Source organism: Trachymyrmex cornetzi, unplaced genomic scaffold (genome assembly GCF_001594075.2).
Source record: "Trachymyrmex cornetzi isolate Tcor2-1 unplaced genomic scaffold, Tcor1.1 scaffold23, whole genome shotgun sequence".
NCBI classification, from domain to species: domain Eukaryota; kingdom Metazoa; phylum Arthropoda; class Insecta; order Hymenoptera; family Formicidae; genus Trachymyrmex; species Trachymyrmex cornetzi.
In genome coordinates, this window is record NW_017296956.1 from 4562455 (window position 1) to 4583864 (window position 21410).

At 38.1% G+C, this 21410-nt stretch overlaps 1 protein-coding gene across 1 annotated transcript in view; it reads left to right on the forward strand.

Moving 5' to 3' along the window:
* Ets98B (DNA-binding protein Ets98B) overlaps positions 1–21130 on the forward strand; it is a 37815-nt gene extending 16685 nt beyond the window's left edge. Inside the window, exons 2-6 of the mRNA XM_018506722.1 lie at positions 12033–12442; positions 12621–13279; positions 14900–15054; positions 19729–19918; positions 20620–21130. Of these exons, the coding sequence (XP_018362224.1) occupies positions 12033–12442; positions 12621–13279; positions 14900–15054; positions 19729–19918; positions 20620–20978 (1773 nt within the window). The 3' untranslated portion in view covers positions 20979–21130. The remainder of the gene's footprint in view (positions 1–12032; positions 12443–12620; positions 13280–14899; positions 15055–19728; positions 19919–20619) is intronic.
* The last annotated feature ends 280 nt before the right edge of the window (positions 21131–21410 follow it).

The following is a 21410-nucleotide window of genomic DNA, read 5'->3' on the forward strand; positions in this document are numbered from 1 at the left end:
GAGAGAGAGAGAGAGAGAGAGAGAGAGATGGTCATTCCTCTCCTCTGCCGGTCCTGGCCCGGCCCGGCCCGCCTCAAGGTCGGTTACTTTGGGTTTTCCAAATCCTGCATGACGGCCAACTTCCTATCGCCGTCCTCGTCTCCCTCGTTAGCTCCAGTGCGAGCGAAAGGAGTATAGAGAGAAGGCAGGGGAACAGCGTCGATGTAATTTCGACGGACAAAAATACTCGTACAGCTATACTATTCGACGGCAACTCTTCAATGTCGGTATCGAATGTGGGACACGTGCAAAGATACAATTTTGCTGTAATCGAACATTAGTTTACACTAGAGATGTATATTATCTCACGAATGTTGAATGACACAAGGATAAAATTAGAAAGAATTGATGACGTACTTCTATTGGCATATATTTGCGTGTTTAATTTGTAAACGGTTTCTTTCATTTCTCTCTCGGTTTATATATTTTTGCATAAAATTTTTATTCTAGATATCAGAAACTTATTAAACTTGCGAATTATATGAGTTGCTCTTTCTCCCCCCCCCCCCCCCCCCCCCCCCTCACGTCGAATCCCTTTTATATTTTACTTCAGTTGCTTTATATTGTGTCTTTGTTATTTTTATCGCCAATGCTTAAAACCATGCACTTATTGAAAAGATGAAAATATATTTATCCTTTAATTAGAAATAGTTTATTACAAAAAAAGATTATTCTCAATTTTTAAACTACGTAATGATAAATGATATAATATAAATAATAGTATAAATAATAATAAACAATGACAAATTAGATTATTACAAGAAAATATGTATTGTACACGACAAATTAATTAATCTTTTTATAATATTTCAAAAGGATGATAAAATCTCATAAATTCGAGAAACGGATTTGATTTGTTTTTATTCTCTTTCAGGGCTCAACAAATAACTTGGAAAGATTTTGCGTTGTCGACTTTTTGCTGATCAATCTCGCGATTGATTGATATACTCGGAGAACGGGTTATATTAAATTAAACTAACCATAATGTTTTTTTTTTTAACATGACTAATTCAAAAGCAACGCAAGGTCCTACGTCACAAGTGACAAGGGGCCCCTTCAAACACGGAAGCTATCGAAATCATTTATTACGTAGTACTCCTACGTTGATGAAATCAACATTGAAATCACCTTTCTGTGATGCATGAAATAACAAAGCGAATATAAATAATCTTTCGATATTTACAGCAAATATTGAAACTATTATTATTTCAGTTAGTTTAATTTCAGATTCTATAGATGTAAATGCATATTGCAGCGATATTTTCCTCCAAGTAAATATCTTTCTTTAGCATGAATATATTATAAAAATATATTCCGAGTGTTCTAAATAACATTTCTGAATATGGTTTCTTTAAAAAAGTAAGTACACCTAATAAGAAATCTTATACGAATGAAATATCGAAATACATTATAAAATGTTAAATTAAAATAATTTTTTAGTTCTATATATATATTGTATACGCAGCTCAATTTTCAAAAGGCGAACGCAAATATTAGCAATAATCTTAAAGAGACAAAAAAAGATGTTTAATATTTATCCTTTGGCGTCCATTTTATTTTAAATATACTATATACTATATATATGTATATATCCAAATTCGAAGATTCAGCCCACGTTTTAGTCAGACTATTTTTTAAATTTAAATAATATATTTTTTTATTTAGCAGTATACAAAAAATAAATTATTTTTTGGAACATAAATATAAAAATAAATGTCTTCGTGGTGAATTGTAAATTTTACAACAAAAAATATCCAAACAAGATTTATCAAAGCAAACTTATGAAATAATGACAGAAAGTTTCTTCGTTAAATTTCTTCAGGTCTTTGGGGGGTCTCAGGAAGGGAAATACCGCTCTAAATGTCTTCCATACGCAGTCGAAGTGCTCGATTGCGTGAAAGCTAGCGCGAATTTTTCGCGATTGTAACGCTTGCTGCTGTAACACGTCGTGCAACATGCACGTGTGAAGTGAATACACACGCACGTAAGACATTACAGTCGCGAAGGCGATGCGTGGGCGGTAAAGTGTTATTAATAGCGTACGCCGTCGATATATCGGCTACGGGCGGCGCAACGATGCGCAATAATGAGGCAATTATTAACGAGAGTCGATTAACGGTCGTGAGAGAGTATATACGAATATACGAGCGCGAGCGCTCGCGCTCGCGCTCGCGCTCGAGGGAAAGATGTTTCAACGAATTTCCCATAAAATTATCACATGCGATTGTTACAAAAGAAAACAGATATCGTACGACACTACCGTGTCTCGTTATTTCTTTCATTATCGATTTAATATCGCGGACATTTATAATTTAAGATTAACTTTTCGAAATTACTCAAATAGACTCCGGGCGACGTTATCTATAATGTTTCTGTATCTAAATATTATCAATATTATTACGTATTATTTCTCTATAATTTATATCACGTCTATTATTTGTCAGTATATTGTCATGTCCCACAAAATATGTCACTACATATATATATGTATTATATTTATATATACAAATGACTATTACTTTTTTATTTTAATGTATAATGGAAATATCGTGTTGAGATAATATATTCACAGAAGTACAATTAATGTGACCTAGGCACGCCACGCTTTTTCTTCACTATAATCCAGTTGAACATTTTAGTCACTTTCAATCTATGTGCTTTGCGTTATGAAATACTTGCACGGCTAATTGCATTTATTTCGTATCCGTTTTTTTATTAATAGGAACGTAATATTCGATACTTTTTTTCATGCACCTGGCAGTATATCTTTTCTTTTTTAAAGAGGTTTGTTTTTTGTGAATAAATTTGTTTAATTATAAATAAAAATTGTTCATCTCTTTATATACAATATTATTAGATCCATTTATTAAAGATATAGGTATTCTATAAATTTTGTGGATTTAATAAGAAATAGATATATGTTGGGAAGAGGTGTTATTAAAATAAAATGATAAATAAAAGCCCCCAAGAGGAAGAAAGAGAGGAGAGAATAATGAATGAATAAACGGAACCGACATTTGCGAATTTATCTTGTGGAATAAAACGTGATGTTCGAGATCTGTAGTCTTCTGTGAGAATGAAGACTATCTCTACGAGAAGAGAGGTCTCCACTGTGTAGCCTTGTGAGACTTGTGGGTCTCGGATGCGAATTTACGATCCTTGCTGGATTATATCCACTGACGTAGGATAGTGCCCTAGGACACGATCCTGCAGTTGGGGGATCCGAGGCGCTTAATAACGCTACTTTAAAGCTCACTCGCGCCGGACAAAAGCCGACCTGCCATAACTTCTTCACGGTGATGCACTGACGGCATTACCGTGGCGCGTTATGCCCCCATTATGTGGTATTATGTTACTATTTACGCTGCCTATTTATTTGTCTTGCCTCGCTGACCGTTCTCGATCTTCCGCTTTTTTCTTCCGAGCGTGTTCACATTCTTCGCCTTCGGAAGACATACGATTGTGAAGGAACCGCTGAAAATTCAGCTCAATCACTTGATAATTAGACAATTATATATCAATTTCCTCAACCAATCGCACTAACGATTCTTTTCAAATACATATTTAAAAAATTTCCGATTTATTTACTCTCTAAATTTTTTGGAATGGAATCTCATTCTTGAAAAAGAGTCTTTCTTGTTATGGAGTGGCTGCAATTTCGTTGCAAGAGATTTTGCAGACGGATGACAACAATTTAAGGAATCTAACGTTTTTTTAATTACTTAAGAATTATTTAAGAGCTTTCACTCTTCAGAGTGACAATTCACTCGAAAAACTCGAAAAAAGATATTAAAGTCTGATCTCTTCCGTGATAAGTGATGGGACTGATACCTTGTGAGAGACTCGGTCAGCAATGCGTTGTTCACTGCAGGTATTCCGCAAGTATTTCGTGCGACGAAGGAAACGCAGCTGTTATCCCGAGATAAAGCGCGAGACTTGGCGGTGCGGCGATCGTGTTTAGTCGTTCAGTCATTATATAGGATCCGCGATGCCGTCGTTTACTCACCGCGTGGCGAGTACATTATACCTAAGTATAAAATACCATATAAAGTAGCCATCAGGGGTTGCACTTGGCGACTTGGTCGCCGTGTAAAACGCGACGTTCGCTCGCGCAACATCATTCGCCTATAATTTCCGTTCTCGCGAGTGTTATACGGACAATAGCTATGCAGCCATACTCACGCACATCTGCTCTTACCGCTGATATGTTGATTGTTACACGCTTTCTTAGCGCATTACCTGGTTATTAAATACGATTTCCTCTACCTTTTACACTTGCATCATAATACGATACTTAAATTCAAGGAGAATCACTCGAGCTCACTGCTCTTCTGTACATATGCACTCTCTACCAATCTTTCAATTAATTGATCAATCAACGATCAATATGCATTTTCTTATTTATCTTTGTAAAATGTGAGTGCCAAAGATCATTTTATTCATTTGTATTGGAATAATAAGTGAGCGATTCTATAATGTGTGAGCGACCCTTGGTTATACGATATTTATAAAATTATCATGTCTCATAATTTGTTCAAGAAATGGATGAATGAAAATGTGAAGAATTCAATTAAATTGCGTGCATAAAAAACACATTATACGGGATGTCCGGCGTTTGTCATAGTCCGTGAAATATTGTGAGCGGTTGTAAATTAATGAACGAGCGATCGCTATCATTTTTCCTACTTATTCACTGCTCGCACGCTGGGTAATTGATTGCGCGAAAAAATAAACCACGCGACCGCAAAAAAATCTTTCTCGCGCCGAGATAATGTGTAATAGGGGCTTTTTTTTATCGGAATTAAATGTCCGAAATGACCTTGAGACATGTAGGACATGATTAAAATAACGTCCACAGGTGAGATTTTACACGAAACAGTTGCCTTGAAATTGAGAGAATATTCCTGATTATATACGGCAAAAAGAAATGTGCAAGAGAAGACGGTATACATGATGTTTAAATAAAGCAAGAAAATTATAGATTACCGATCCAATAATTTAATATATTAAATCACTAAAAAGAAATTAGAAAAAGATTCATAAAGCTGATTAATTGATTCGAAACCGATAAAAAGTGCGCAGGATTAAGCAAACTGTATGTGATTTAAAAATATCGCTTTGACGCTTAAGATTTAATGACAATATAAAAAGGGAAGATGTCCAGGTAGAAAAAGATGTAATCGCGACGTGCGAGGCGAGTACGGAATTGTAGTGGGGAAAACCTACTACTCACTCGTAATGTTTGTATCTCGTGTAGTGATGCTGCGATACTATACAAGTACGGAATTGAAGTGGGGAAAACCTACTACTCACTCGTAATGTTTGTATCTCGTGTAGTGATGCTGCGATACTATTTTAATGCGGCTTTATGACGTCACGGATGACACACACACACAATAACATGCGGTAGTGCGACGATTAATCCAGGGAGAAAAAATATGCAGATGAAGCTCGAGTGTATTCCGTTGTCTCCGTTGCACTAATAATGCATAGAAATCAACCGCATATAATGAGCCGCAAAAATACTTCCTGCATCTTCGTTCGAGGAATAAGTGAGTAATCCTTGACAGTTGATGTGCTGCGCGATTGTAACGATGGTAGTGATGGCTGATTTCTCCGCGGACGCATATAATGAATATTCCGTATGTCGCTTTCGATACGCTTAAAGCTGTTGCTCGACAAAGATGTTGTAAGGCTGTAATATGGATGTAGTATCACGAAATCGATTGAAGCTCAATAGAAAAGCTCGATAGAAGTGAACTATTCAACGTGGTAAACATGTTGTGTCTATTATATCAAAGTTTTTCCATTTTTCTTCCATTCCAAGTATATTATTATTGTATAATATGTATAAAGAAATTATATTATTCCTTATACCAATCAATCGACTGGAAGCTGAAAAACATTTGGAATGTAAATATTGATTTTATTCTTTTCACTTTTTATATAAGATGCGTATATTGACATTTTGTCTTACTCGGCACTCAATTATTTTCATATTTTTTTCTGATTACTTTTAACCGAGTAAAAAAAGTTTATTCCGAGGAATCCTTATACATGTATGTATACATATCGAGCTTTTTGATAATTATACTTTTAACCGTATATACGTATGTAATGTGTGGCTCGAGAAATTTCCTAATTATTTCATTCAATTAACGTTCTCTCCGTGGAACGCGTAAGCAATGTTTTACGCTTATGCCTATTTACTTAATATAAAGGTAAAATTTTAATAGCCGAAAGCGTGTCCTGGACCGAGACGAGTTTGAATGGGCGACGGACTGGAAACGGGGTTTCTGGAGTAATTCAGCGGCATTCAGCGGCATTCAGCGGTATGACGCACGCGAGCCGCAATTCCCGCGTTCAGGTCGAGGCGGCTGACATCAGTTTGCCGTATTTAGCGTTAGTGGAATTAATTGCACGATGCACCAACGTCCGAGCGAAATTAATACAATCACAGCAAGGTGGAAGAATGGCCATTCGCGCATCTCGCGTCTTGTCACGATGATAATTCGGGAGGAAATTCCTATCATAAATATTCCAACTCGTAAAACGACGACTCGAAAATGACGATGCGAAATAAAGATAGCTATACTTCTGCAGTATATGCGTAGGCATGTGTTTCGTTATTGATACCTTTTAATGATGGATTCTTTAGCCAACTTTAAGTTAATCTTTCCGTAGGAAAAAAAACCTTGAAATCAGTATACTTTCTGCACAATATCCTATGTATAGTAATAAGTTGCATTTTGCGTGCGCGATTAATTTTTCTGCCAATTCCAAAAATGCACTGCTGAAAAATTTTGAGATTGCAGCACCGAAGGCCTCGCCTCTTTATGCTCATTCGCTTTTTCATGTCGCACGTTAATAACGACATTACAAAGCAGTATGACTACAGGCGAGGTAATTAACAAGAATGTCAAGTACAGTGGAATAACTCTTTTTAATTTAATTGCTCAGTGAAATTGATATGGCAAAGACACAGATATGAGACAAAGACGTGATAGTTGTGTCAATTCAAATAAAGATATCTCTTTATATTTTTCATTAAAATCTTAAGAAAAAAAAATATATATATATATATATAAAAATCAATTACGAGACTAAAAATCAGTTCCAGTTCATTGGATAGTTAAAGTCAAAATGCAAAGTGAAATTGCAGATAGATTTATATTTTGCTATTGTATAAAGATCTCAAAATTCTTTATAAATCCTTTTTGTTAAAATAAAATCAAGATGAAAATCTTGCAAATTATGATATTATTGCTGTGATTGTTTCCGCACTTAACTCTCTTTTATAAATACTTGAAAGATCTCCGAGAATATCTATATCATATAAAAAAGCTTCTCTTTCAACTGTTAGATTGCTATTCCTTAAAATTAGAATATTATGCAAACGTTATCAAGACTTATTTTTGTATCAAAATCGTCATTCGAAAGAGGTATGTTGTAATTGTCTGAAGTGGCAACATTTCCATTAAGCTAATGAAGATTAAAATAAACTAATTGTGCATGTTACGTATTAAAAATCACATTTACATTAGACTTGTCTGTAGTATTTTGATTTCACAACGAATGCTAATGTGTATCGTGTTATTAAAAATGTACATACAAATATTTATACACATACATATACATATACGTGTTTGTGCGAGCGCGCGTGTGTGTCTGCAGCATACAGGAAAAAGTAACAACACTTTTCAACATGCATCTTAATGTGAAATGCTAATGTGTAACGTGTTATTAAAAATGTACATACAAATATTTATACACATACATATACATATACGTGTTTGTACGAGCGCGCGTGTGTGTCTGCAGCATACAGGAAAAAGTAACAACACTTTTCAACATGCATCTTAGATACTGCTGTTTTGATGACTGTCTCGTAACTTTTCACCTTTTTTTTCGCGAACGTGCATATGGAATGCTATTTTTCTAATATGATGACTTGGTAGACACCACCAAGGTATTTTTACATTGCACAAACGAAAACCGCGTCTCGAGGAGAGAGACGCCTCGTTTCTGATTTCGTGGTCGCAGTGTTATCGAAGGTCGCGATTTCTCGCTCAAAATGTCAACGTGCACGTCCAAAGTCCGACGAGATCATGAAAACTCGAATCGTATTACGAAATAAGCCGAGTGGCTGATAATTCACACGTTATCGCGCTCGACGGCAAGCGTCTCAACGATGATAATTCTTGTCATTGTGACACTACATATACATGTTTCTCGTGTTAATAACAAGATGCATCGCGTCTCATAATAATCCGCGATAATTCACTGTTTATTGATTTTCAATTAGTGAGTGAGGAAATTTATTTTCGTTGCAGCTTTGGAATTACGACGACGACTATTATAGCTTTTATATTTTTATATTTTTCGAATAACAGAAACGAAAGAAAAAAAAGGAAAATCAAAGTATTAGTATACTCCTTAGTTCACACAGTTGGATCCTGCATATTTTTTTTCCTCGAAAAACTATGAGCTAAATATATGCTAAAGATGTTTAAGTATATGTAAGAATATCACTTAATAATTTATATATACATATAATATATATTTCTTAAAATGATGAAAATTAACTCGGGACACAAACGACTCATTGTGTGTAGTTAAGGACTGGAAAATCATCGTGTACAACCGTTTCTATCAATATGATTTAATTTTAATCTCGGTTCAACTAACTCTTCTCATCTTTTTCTAATTCTTAGACTGAGAAAAAGGTGAAGAATAAGTTAAACCGAGATTAAAATTAATCTACAATGATGGAAAAGGGCATTAGGGTTAAGTTTCAATTAAGTATGAGCCTTTGGCCGATTATTCATAGTCTATCCTTAATTAAGACTCTTATAACTATGAAGTACGATTTTAAATTGTCATAAACCGTATCAATTAGAGATCACATTATTTAAAACGGTCTTGAAATTAGAACAGACTATGAATACGGATCAGAGAGCCATATTAGTATCTTAAGATATTATTCAAGACGATGTTGAGATAAATAACGGATTATACGAATACCGGCTTTTATCTCTTGAAATCATAGAATCAGAAGATGTTAATAGCGCGATGTTCTTAGGCTCTATCGGTATATAGTATATATACCGTAAATAGTATGGTTTGTATGCGTAGGAAAAGATTCAAGACGCACAAGTACATTTCGGAGGAATGATTTACGTGAAAACCCGATTGCGGAGAAATACGGTGACGGGGTGATGGTTGCGAATAAATAACGGTGTTTAAACAGGACGACCGTCTCGCGAAAATGATGAGGTCGCCCCGTGGCTGTTGCGGCCCGTGACTCCGGTGGAATCCCGTGTTTTGCGCACGGAAGGGGAGAATGCAGCTGCACGGGCTGCACCGGAGATTAGTCGAACGCTTGAACGTGACGTCAATGGCTTGTCTTTGCGAAAGTCTCGAGAGGGATCAGGGAGGTAGCGAAACTCAAGGAGAGCCATTAAATGGTTAAATTCTCTCCATGGGAGCACCATTCTCGCACATTTGCCACGCAAGTGTTTCACCGGCGAGATCCAAAAAACTCCTCCTTTCTTAGTCGATAAGTAGAATATTACAACACAAAAGTTGCACGTGTAACATTAAAAACTGTGTAAATAATGTATTGCGGAAAATGTTACATACCATGAAACGTTAATGATAATCTATTTGGTTGAAAGCGTTGATCAGGGATTTTTCAGAGATGCGATTATTTGCACGGTTGGGAATCGCGGTCTCATGATTTCGCGCAAAGCAAGTCCAGGACAGGAAGGTTCATTCTCCCCTCCCGAGAGGTGCATCGTTCTTAGATTCCATCAGTATATAGATAAACATTCTCTTTCACTTCTCGGCTCTGCCTTTCGAGAGGCTCTCCTCTCGGGAGAGAATAAGTACTTATATACGCTTTTGCCGTGCTCGCTCGTATCTCTTTGGAGCTCCCATGCCCATTCTCGCGTGCTCGTGTGCTCGTGCGTTCACGTGCACGTGCGATCAAAGTGGGAGAGGTATTGTGTCTCTACGTTGTCTGCTGAGAGGATGCGCGCGAGCGCGGTGTGTCTGTGGGCATAATCGTTTATTTCGCGTCGACCTTTGCGGGGCACTACGTCAAAATGTCAGATGCGACCCCGCCTGAGCGCGAGGGAAGATGTACTGGGAACGTTGTAATGGGCTTACAAAGCGTAACAAACTGATGCGAGGTCAAACACACGACGGGCAATAAACACACGTAGAGATAAATGGGCCCTTAAGGTGCACCACACCGCGCCGTACGTATCTCTCCGATGCGATGCGATGCGATGCCATGTTTTGTTTGCCGCGAAATGAGCGTCGACGATCCGAGGCCGCGATACCCGAAACTCGCGCTTGTCTCGCTCGTTTTCAAACATCAGCCTTATTATTCTCCTTCGTAAACGCTGCTGTTTGCAACAACAATTGTTTCTCTTATTTAGGTGCAAACGCTTTAACGGATTTATTTATATAGATATAGTCTATTTTTTTTTATTTACAGATATATATATTTCTAGATATATTATATACATTTTTCCTGGATATTAGCATTAAGACTTTTTTTCCACGCCGTAAACGTATTTTTTTTTTTTTTGAGCTTTGTATCGACTTTCTCTTTATGAGAATTTATGCGAACATTCCGCAACGTTCATAATTCAACTCTAACTTTTATACTTTAGACTCTGTCGTATATCCTTGTTAATAATATTTCTCGTTGTCAACATAAATACAGTTAAATATAATTGATTAAAGGTAATTTTTATCTTCTTTGTTAATTTTTTAATTTCGTCAAGGATGTATGGGTCACGTCTTAAGACATCACAAAAAATATAAAAATTTCATAAATTGTTGCGTCTGAAAAATTCTTTGTGTAAAATTGGAGCACAATTATCTTACTGGTTTAAAAATTGTTCAATTTTTTGCTTCATCCTCATTCTTATATGTAAAATCGTATTCGATGAGAAAATAACATTAAGAATTAAATCAAATAAATAACTGTAAAATTGATATGAATTTGTAGGCAAGCTCCATTCGCGAGTAAATTTACGAGAGCACTTGAAAAATTCCAGACGCTACGGAAATAATAAAAAATAATAAAACCTTTGGTTTTTCTAATTGTGTAAGGTATTTTAACGCCAGTCTTGAAATATGTACTTGAAGGTTTTTGGATTACTTTAGATTACACACCCTGAGCCCTAAATATTACTTGAAAATTAAAAAAATAAAAACTCTTAATTACCTTTAAAAAGCTTACCTTTATTAATTTAAAGTAAATTTTTCGAAGAGCGCAACCATTGTACTAGTAGTGAAAACATTCTCAAGTATCGAAACAGTCGCACCTCCCGGACGATCGCCATGAGCGACTCGCGAGTCGCGCGAGGGGCAATAAACACGCTGAAAGATAAACGGGCGGCCCGTGCTGCGCGAGACCGGGTCTCGGGAAAAGTATATCAATATACTTGATATATTGACGCGCGGCAGTTTTCGCTTTCGATATGAAGAACAACGTATCATCCGGACAACCTAACCAAAGATGATTCGGTTTATTGCCTCTCCCCTTTGTACATTTATAACCTACACTACGCTCGCGTTTATTTTACGACCCAGCCGCAAACAGATATCGAGGCTCACCTTACTCATTACCGCGCGCTATCTCCTGTCGAAATTATTGCTATCATAGAGACAATGTGCTTGGAAACTTACTGCGAGAAATCTGACGTGATTATCCGTTATTATTTATTATCCATATGTCGAGAGGATCCGACCTTCGCGAAAGTAATTGAATAATTGAATAATCCGGGGTGGACAGTCCGTGCTCTATGCTCTTTGACTAGCTTTGACTGCACGATGTGAGAAACGCGCTCGCAAACGTGTCTCGCACGTCAGAGAGCGGGCGGGCGTCTTGGCATAGCGCCCCGCGTTTTCTCTTTTCTACATACTCGTATTTTTCTTGCAAGCTAATCGTACTGATGTTTGATGTTCTCTTTCAGATGCCGCAGACGGTGCCGACAGCGGCCGGGTACTCGCCGTCATTCGACTACGGCACTTTTCAGTTCGATTTGTCTCTCCTGCCGGACGATTACAGCCCGACCGGCCGCGACGCCGGCGGCCAGGCCTGTTTGAAAAGTTCGCAGATCAAGCAGGAGGCACGCTCGCCACGCCCGGGATCGCCCACGATCTACCAGAGCCCACCGTATCCAACCGGCGAGTTGCCCTTGTCACCCAACTACTCGCACGAGGGTTCCTCGCCGGGATATCCGACGAGTCCCTATTACGTACCCAGGAGCCCTCAGAGCGCCCAGTTTTACCCCACCAGCCCGGAACCGTCCGCGGCAAACGTCAAGCAAACGGTCAAGAGGGAGAAGAGCCTCGATCTTTTGGCTATTCTTCAGGAATCCAGGTAGAGATACTATATAGGCTCTATATTAAAGCCGTTGTATACCTATATATTGATTAAAAGTAAAAGTAAAATGCAAATACAGATTTTACTTAGCAGCACAATGAATTAAATCTATTGAAGATTTATTGTGTACAACGGCTTGATGCGTAATGGATCGCGCATTTTCGCATGATTACAGACTCTTAGCCGAGAGTCTGGGTTACCGCGAGGACTCAACCGACTGCACAGTGCCCTGTACTCCGCCTCGAAGCGAGGAGGATATCTATAACAGTCTCGACGTCGACTTCCTACCCCGGAAGAAGGAGAACCCCGGCGTGCAGGGGCATCCGTTGCTGAAAGAAATCCTTTTCAAGGAGGAACCGCGATCCGTTTCTAGCAACAACGGTTCGTCCTCTTTATCATCCTCCTCTTCGTCTTCGCCTAGTCCCTCGAGCGAATTTGAGGGTAGTTCAGCGTTGCACGAACTCCTCTTCAAGGGCGCCGCCCTTCGTAAGGATCTTGTGGTAATTTCCAAGACGAGTCAGCTTAAGGTGGAACGAGGATCGCGAGAAGAACTGGCGAATCCTTTGCGAAAGGAGGAAGAACTGTTCAAGGACGGGCAGAAGAGCGATCATCAGCTGCTGCGAGAAGTGCTGAGGGATACTAGCTTCCAGAGGAAGTACAATCTAAGACCTGTCGATCTCGGCGGCGTCGGCACTGGTTTCGTCGAGGACATGGAGACCGGCGAATGCGTCGGCGACCTCGCCCGCGAACAGCTCGAGCCCGTCCTCAGTCTGGCTATTCAGCAACTACAGAAGGACTTTGACAACACCTGCGTGGCGCTCGGCATTCACCCAGGTGAGCCTTCTTGAAAATTAAGGAAGCCTCCGTGTTTAATTACAATTTTCTGAAATCATCTTCTCTTGTTCATATTTCTTTAAAGAATTTAGAGAAAATGCACTGAGCATTTTTTTACAATGCAAATCAAATTAATTGAGACAGCACAAATTATTCGACCACAATTTGCGTATTCACATGCATCATCATAAAATCGTTATAAAATCCATACGTATGTATATTATTATAATCGTAAATACCGGATAATGAATTAAAGAGCTGAAATGATAAAAGATATGATATAAAATCATACATATCTTACGATTATCGATATTATCTCGCTAAAGATTAATTGCAAGTATAATGGAGAGTAAGTGCGTATGTTATATTCTTATATAAGCACGCCATTTCTATAATAGTCGCCGTGACAATGACTGTAATTACGTGTGCGCGTTAATTATTATTATTATCAACCTTATGGTAATCATCAAGTAAGATTTATTCTTGCGTTTCTTAAGGTTTTATCATTACATCTTTTGCTAAGATTATCTCGACAATGTAACTCGAGAATTATCTCGTATATTCATGATTTTCGATGATGTGTTTCGTACGGTAGAATGTAGATTGTAGCGTCAAGTCTTATTATCATTCCAGAACTTATGAAAGTACTTGAATTAAGCCAAGCACCTCTTTCCTTAGCAGTCTCTCAAACTACTTATCGTACGTGTCCATAGTTGTAATGCAATGCCGAGATTCGTTAGTCGTCTCACTTCTCCATCTATAAACTCTCTCTTCGTGATCAGATATACCGTGGAAATATTCACTTGGTGCCATTCGATGATGTATAGACGACATGATTACGAGCGAGCCATCAGAAATTCCGACGCGCACTTTGGTTTTCTCGGTTAGCTTCTCCATCTATAAACTCTCTCTCTCTCTCTCTTCGTGATCAGATATACCGTGGAAATATTCACTTGGTGCCATTCGATGATGTATATAGACGACATGATTACGAGCGAGCCATCAGAAATTCCGACGCGCACTTTGGTTTTCTCGGTTAAGTATCAGCTAGTCTCGTTCCGTTAGGCCTTCTCGTTACCTTGCCGCGGGCAGTAATTTCGACGACGATGTCGTCGTCATCGTCGTTATATTCGCACAAATGCAACTAGTTCATCTGTTAATGTGAACCATGAGTCACGGTTGAAATAAATTACCAAAGCATGTCGTGCTGGCATGCTTTCACGAGGAGTTACGAAATTATGGTGCTGTACCGTGACGAAGATCCACGTCATCGATATAATTACATGCCTTACAGATTTTTTATTCCTAATATCCTTCTACGCTCGTATGCGCAACTATATTATACTTCCGCGCGATATATCTTCTCAATAAGCAAGAAACATTTTTAAACGTTGCAGCAATGTTGCTGCTGAAATGTTCCAAAATGTGTTTTGTTTTCTGAGCCAACACCTCAAGATTTTTCTTGAGGATACGCGAGGAGGATACGAATATTCGTGTAATTTTAAATCTGGTTTACCGTAAGGTCCTTCAAGTTTTTGATTTTTCATCACTTTTCGGTTGGCGACCGTGAAAATATATACGAGTAAGTAACGTCAGATTTCCGATTGCACTTAATTGCAGAGCCCAGACGCTGGAGCGCAGCGGATGTGGCGGCTTGGGTACAGTGGGCCAGGCGGCAATTGCAATTGCCTTCGGTGCCTATGGAGAGCTTCAACGTGGATGGTGCGACGCTGGCCTCCCTCACGGAAGAAGAATTCTGCCAGAGAGCTCCCCAGGTCAGCTCAAATATATACCTTCCTTAGGACCTTTTTAACCTTTTCATGATACTGTCAATGAGACACAGAGATCACGTTTCAAGAATTATTAACATTTTTTTTTTATTATTTATCATTTTTCCTTGGCAGGAAATATCTTATCCAAGTGAAAAATTACCTTTTTTGGTAATTTTCTCATTTTCCGTTAAATATCTTACGCGCAATAATCAAATCTGTTTGTTCGAAAGATTCTGATATACAAAGTCTCTCTCTCTCTCTGATTAAACGGGGAATAAGATTTCGTTGTTTACTTCTATTTTCTCGACAGCTTCTCGCGACAGAATATTTAAATGTAGGTAAATTATGTAGATACCTGTATCCAGACATCGCTTTTAACCTCCGAGCAAAAAAGAAATTGCTCAAAACATTACAAAAAAAACATTACAAAAAAAAAACATTAAATTGGTATTCTTTATCTTTACATTTTATCATGTCCGACTTTTATTTTCTCGTACACTACCGACTACGTCAAGCGCATGCACGACTCACAACTTTGACGTGTACCGTTACGCAATGCCTTGCGTCTGCGATGATCGACCTCGTCGCGCGTCGTAGGGATCACCGTACGTATTTACGTGCTTTCGACGAATCAATCAGCCGCGTGATTTTCGAAATGATTTTATTTTACGTTAACGTAAGAAGGTCTGAGGCAAGAAAAAAAAACACTTAAATTTACGTATGGGTTTTTTGCATGACATTCTCTCCGTATTGTAATATGGATGCTCGATGATGTTAGCAACAATAATTAAGTGCAGATACTCAATCCTATATGAAAATGTATTCTTATCTGCCTCATTGATATCATTGGATTTTTTATGGAACTTATCTCTCGTCACGTCGCGGAAATTTATAATAGATTTTACATTTATCGCGATAATTGTCGTATAATATGTTGCGTCTATTTTGTTCAAAATTTCGATTTTCGATAGTAAAGATATTTTCACAAGCAATCACATATTTAAAATTAAATTACTGTACTTATATATATATATTTCAAGAGTGATTAATTTTTAATAAATGTCAGTACTTATCAGTGACGGTAAAACGTAATGTAATAATAACAGAATGGATGTGAATCGGTAAATTCATGTTTCAGTGAAATTATGGCAATTAAGTTTAAATTTGACATCCAAAAAAGTTACACGCAATCGTGAGCGTAATTTTAACTTTATCCTTTATTGTCGTAACAATTCGCGATCGTTGAAGAAACCAGGACCGGGACTTGAGAAATGTCCGTTGCCAAGATCCGGTGAAAGTGAATTTCCTAGTAATCGATGCGCGTTTATGTCCCTTCCGCGTAATCTGTGCCTGAAGAATTAGTGGTTGAGAATATACCTACGTTATTCAAGATTTCGACATAACGTAACAGGATCGGAATTCCCCAAGATGATTATCTGACGCGTGAAAGTTACACGTTTGTGTCAGGAATACGATTTCAGGAAAGAGGCCCTTAGGATTGTTCAAGATTATCGTTTCGTTTTTCTCTTATTAACCTCTTCTTTTTTATCTCATTGAAACTCACTCGTGTATCATAATCTGATATTAACGATATTCACGACGTTGATATAAGTATCAACGTGAAAATTTAAATCAAAATATAAATTTTTACATAATTATCCCCCAGTCTTGTTTTGAATGAAATACTATTTTATATTGTCATATACGGGATGTCCCGTGAAGATTGTAACAATCGGGGTAGATTTAAGGATTTAGATTCCTGAAATCATTTTAAGACAAACATTCTAATATCAAAACATCGAGGCTATAATAATTTTTGAATTATAAGCATTTAAGTTATACCGTCTAAAACTTGTTAATTGTCTAAAAGCTAATTATCGCCTCTTACTAATATCGATATAAAGATTACATATGTAAAAATAAAATTATTCATGTTTCTAATTATTAATATTTATTATATTAAAAAATTATTGTAACCTTGACATTATTACGGTATTAAGATTTTCATCTCAAAATGATGCCAGAAATCTCCCTGTATTATTACGGCCTTTACGGAACACCCTGTATGACAAATACCTTTGTCGTGCAATCTTAAATAGAGTATATTTGCGAATCAAAATAAACTTTCTTACTATATAGTAAAAAATTAAGTAAAAAAGTAAAATTTGTTATAAATTTTTATTTTAAATAATAGTTTGTAAAATAATAAGTTATACTGAGGTATTTTTTTCGCAAATCTCAGGACATTCCGTATAATAGTGTCAATATTAATTTTGATTACAGTATGCATGTCTAGCGCACATTTACACTATAAATGCAATTTTCTACCTTGTAAATGTCTGACTTAAAAATATGTGATTACAAGTACCGTGGTACTTTTTGATTAACACATGAAGTAACAAGGTACTATTAATGATCAGTTGTTTGACGAATCAAAGTATGAAATTATCTTTATGAATATATTATTATTCGAAAAGAACTGAGAAAATAACAAATTACGACGGCTTCTCTCTGCTGGCTTTTCCGATACTTGTGCATACAAGCTGCATTAAATCGCTTATTAAGTAACAAGTTTTATATCCACGGCATCGAGCGTGCTAAAAACCGGTTGCGTGCCAATATTGATTATACCTATCTGTCGACTGCAGTTATAACCCTAAACTTGACAAAGCTAAGACAAGAAAGTGAATTTGACGTTGCATTATAAAACGAAGTGTCATTTTAACCAATTGGTTTTTTTTTCTTTTCTAAAAAGTGTAATCTTTTTTTACGGTTACTGTATATTCGTTGATTATTTTTCATCAGTATCAATGATTATAATAAAATAGGACGAAAAGGAAAATACATTTCCTCGCTTCATTACCTAAGAATTAATTGTTTCTCCACCATCTTGCTGAGTTTGTTGAAGAAAAACAGGAAATATCAAAGTCAGTTAAGAGCCTGAAACATAATCAATGTGCCGTATAAACTATGTGCCGGATAATTATGTTATGTTTTTAAATCCAATCAAGTAAGCATAAATAGGTAAATGTTGCGGAGTCTCGTCGATCGATGCGATGCGCATCTTATTATTCGAAGAGAATTACAGGCGTAAGTCTAACGGAAATTAATAGCGAGAGAAGAGTATAGAGTAGCTGTGTATATATGAGACGAGCAGCGGGGAAGTAGTCATGCATAATGGATTCCGCTTTGCGTCTAGTAATTGGATAATCGCGAATGGATAGTTGCGAAGTACCACTTCGGTAGTTCTCGTAGCGTGGAATCATGGTCAGACTTATGGTCACGTTCTATCTGCGATGCGATCTCGCGCCAAGTCCTTTCCTCGTTTGTTCGTGCTTCGTTGATGCGACGCCGCGACGCGATCCACGAGTTTCTTTCGCGGACTTCATTCATGGTTCAACTCACAAATATTACGCGCACGCGTACTTTATATCGTCCGCGTAAAGGTTTATCCGGCCAATTTAATTTTACAGCTTGTAAGCGCGATAGGTATTTAATCGTATATCTTTCTTTACAAAATTGTCTACAATTTTTATTACGTCGAGTTTTTTTAACCTTTTTTTAAATCGAACGATAAAAGATATCGAAAATGTCGAAAAAGGTGAAAAGAGCAGAAAATTGGATTGCATTTAATGAATGGCGTTTAATGCTGACGTGTAACGTCCCCGCGGACGAGTCATGCCACGTTCGCTTATCGACTCCTCGAGGAAATAATTACGGCATTCTTTGCGGTTTGGCATCGCGTCTTAATGGCAGCGATTATCGATACGCGAGAATATTTGTTTCTCGGAACATTGCAAAGTATTCAAGTATGATTGCGCCGCTGAATGAGGCATAAGAATGTGCTGCGCACAGATTACATTGGCAGATTGAAGGAAATGCTTGGTTAATATAAGCACTACGCGATTTCTAATTTCAACAATTAAATCTTGCAAATAATCGTTACATATTTGGAATCGTTGCTTTGTAATAACAGCTATAAATATTGCTCCAATATAGCTCGAGATGAAATGATTGACGAACGAGCATCGCGCAGATAGGCGACGAGAATGTAACGGCGAATGGCGATGCAGAATAACCGCGCGTCCGAAATGAATGTGCGTGCGTACAAACCACTTGTTGAACACTCATTCCAAGATCAGCAGGATCGGCATCGGCTTCACCGTGCCTGCCTACCGGCCTACCGGTGCGCGCCATTGGCTCGTCATCGAGAAGTGGGTCAACCGCTCGAATGTCTTGCCTGTTGCGTTGCGTTGCGTTGCGTCGCGTCTCTCTCAACGCGGAGGAGCCGCTTTCTCTTCTCTCGCGTGCACAACGATTCTTCCATTGGAATTCTAACGCTCCTAACGCGCTCTTCTGTCTCTCTTTTTCTCTCTTCTTCTTTCTCGCGTCTATTCTTTCCTGTGCTCAGCTTTGATTATTTTTTATCGTCCCTATATATATATATATATATATATGATCTTGAAGGCAAGTTAAGTTTAGGTTCTCAATATATGTATAACATAGCTAATATTTTGATATTATGCATAATATGTAATAGATTGCGTTTCATCTGTTTAGAGCATTGATGTGCTATTTGATGCGTATAGACGCCGCTTTATATAAAACGTCGAAGCTACGGATAATTATGTTAATTATATCCGATTAATAATGCTGGTACGACTGTTTATATTCAAGTGCGGGAGCATGCTGCACGCACAGTTGGAGATCTGGAAGGCCGCCGTCGAGGAATCACCACGAAACACTCTAGCCGCTTCCTGGACTCCCACGGGAGTAGTTCAGTCTCCAAACAGCGCCGTGACTCCGACAGTTGGAAATACAATAGTTGGCCTCAAGGAGTCTCCCTGCACTATTGATTTCTCAGATGGTATATTATACATGCTTCTTCTATCATTTAACGGACCATTATTTTTATCGAATGGTAAACTCGTTTAACGAAAAAATTAAGTGGACTCGCTTTATTTTCTTGCTTGATTCCATAGACATAATACTAATAAACTGCGCATTCCTATGGAGTTGTCACTTTGGTTTAGAAAGAGTAAGACAGACCTTGAATCACGTATCGGTCTCTCTCTCTCTCTCTCTCTCTCTCTCTCGCTCCTTCTATTTTTATTTTATTTTATTTTATTTTATTTTGACTAAATTCTTTAAGTTTATTACATACATTCCTTTCTTTTGTCTTTCAATGTAATTAATTTTCTTTAACTTTTGCAAGTTTTTTCTTCCTTATATATTCTTTTTGCTTCAATTTATTTGGTGTTAGAAGGCCCAGCTTAGTATATGATAATAAATGTTTCTTCTTCCTTTTTCTTTCTAAAGTATTACATTGAAAAGAGACGCTGATACGTTCGACTCTTTCTAACGGAGTACAGATGTTAAGATGTCAGCTAGGGAATGCGCAGTCTATACCTGTTATAGCTAAAGAGGTTGTAATGAGAGAGGTTATAATTACATTGGCTCTTTACTTGGCTTCACGCGCGAGTAAAATGTAACGCAACGATGCCAAGTTGACAAAACGCAATTAATTCACTCCTTGCGTTCTCACCCTTGATTCTCTGTCGGGTGCAGACGAGGATGAGGATTGCGCTTCCGCTCAGAGCAGCGGGAACGATGACAACGGCGGCGCGGGCGGTAAGATGCGCAACGGCGGTAGCCACATTCACCTCTGGCAGTTCCTGAAGGAGCTGCTGCAGAGTCCGGGTGTCCACGGCTCCTGCATACGCTGGCTGGATCGCAACAAGGGGGTCTTCAAGATCGAAGACTCGGTGCGCGTGGCGCGACTCTGGGGCAAGCGAAAGAATCGGCCCGCGATGAACTATGACAAGCTCAGCCGCAGCATCCGACAGTACTACAAGAAGGGCATCATGAAGAAGACGGAGCGTAGCCAGAGACTGGTATACCAGTTCTGTCATCCTTATTGTCTATAAGGAACGTTTCTCCGTCTCTCCCTCTCTCTCTCTCTCTCTCTCTCTCTCCCCCTCTCAATCTCTTTTCCTTTGTGCGAGTAGGCGCACGTGGTCTCTGGAGCGAGTGACCTCAACAAGAGCCCACCAGCACAAAGATCGAAAGGTAAAAAAAGGAAAAAAAAACGAAATAATGATCCGCCATGCTCGATATTATCCCGACGATAACACCGAGCCACGGCCGGGTCCGCTTAGTACGCCCATTTTGGGCGATCACTTTCGCCTTATGTTTATTCCCTTCTTTTCCCACTTCCCTTTCACTTTCCCTCTCTGTCTCCCTCCTGTGCGTACGTACTTGCGTCTTCGCGTTTTCTTTTTCTTTTTTGTTTTTCTTAATAATACTGTATTAACTGTATATGTGTAAGCACGCGATTTTCTACCGGGTCGGTCTTTCGT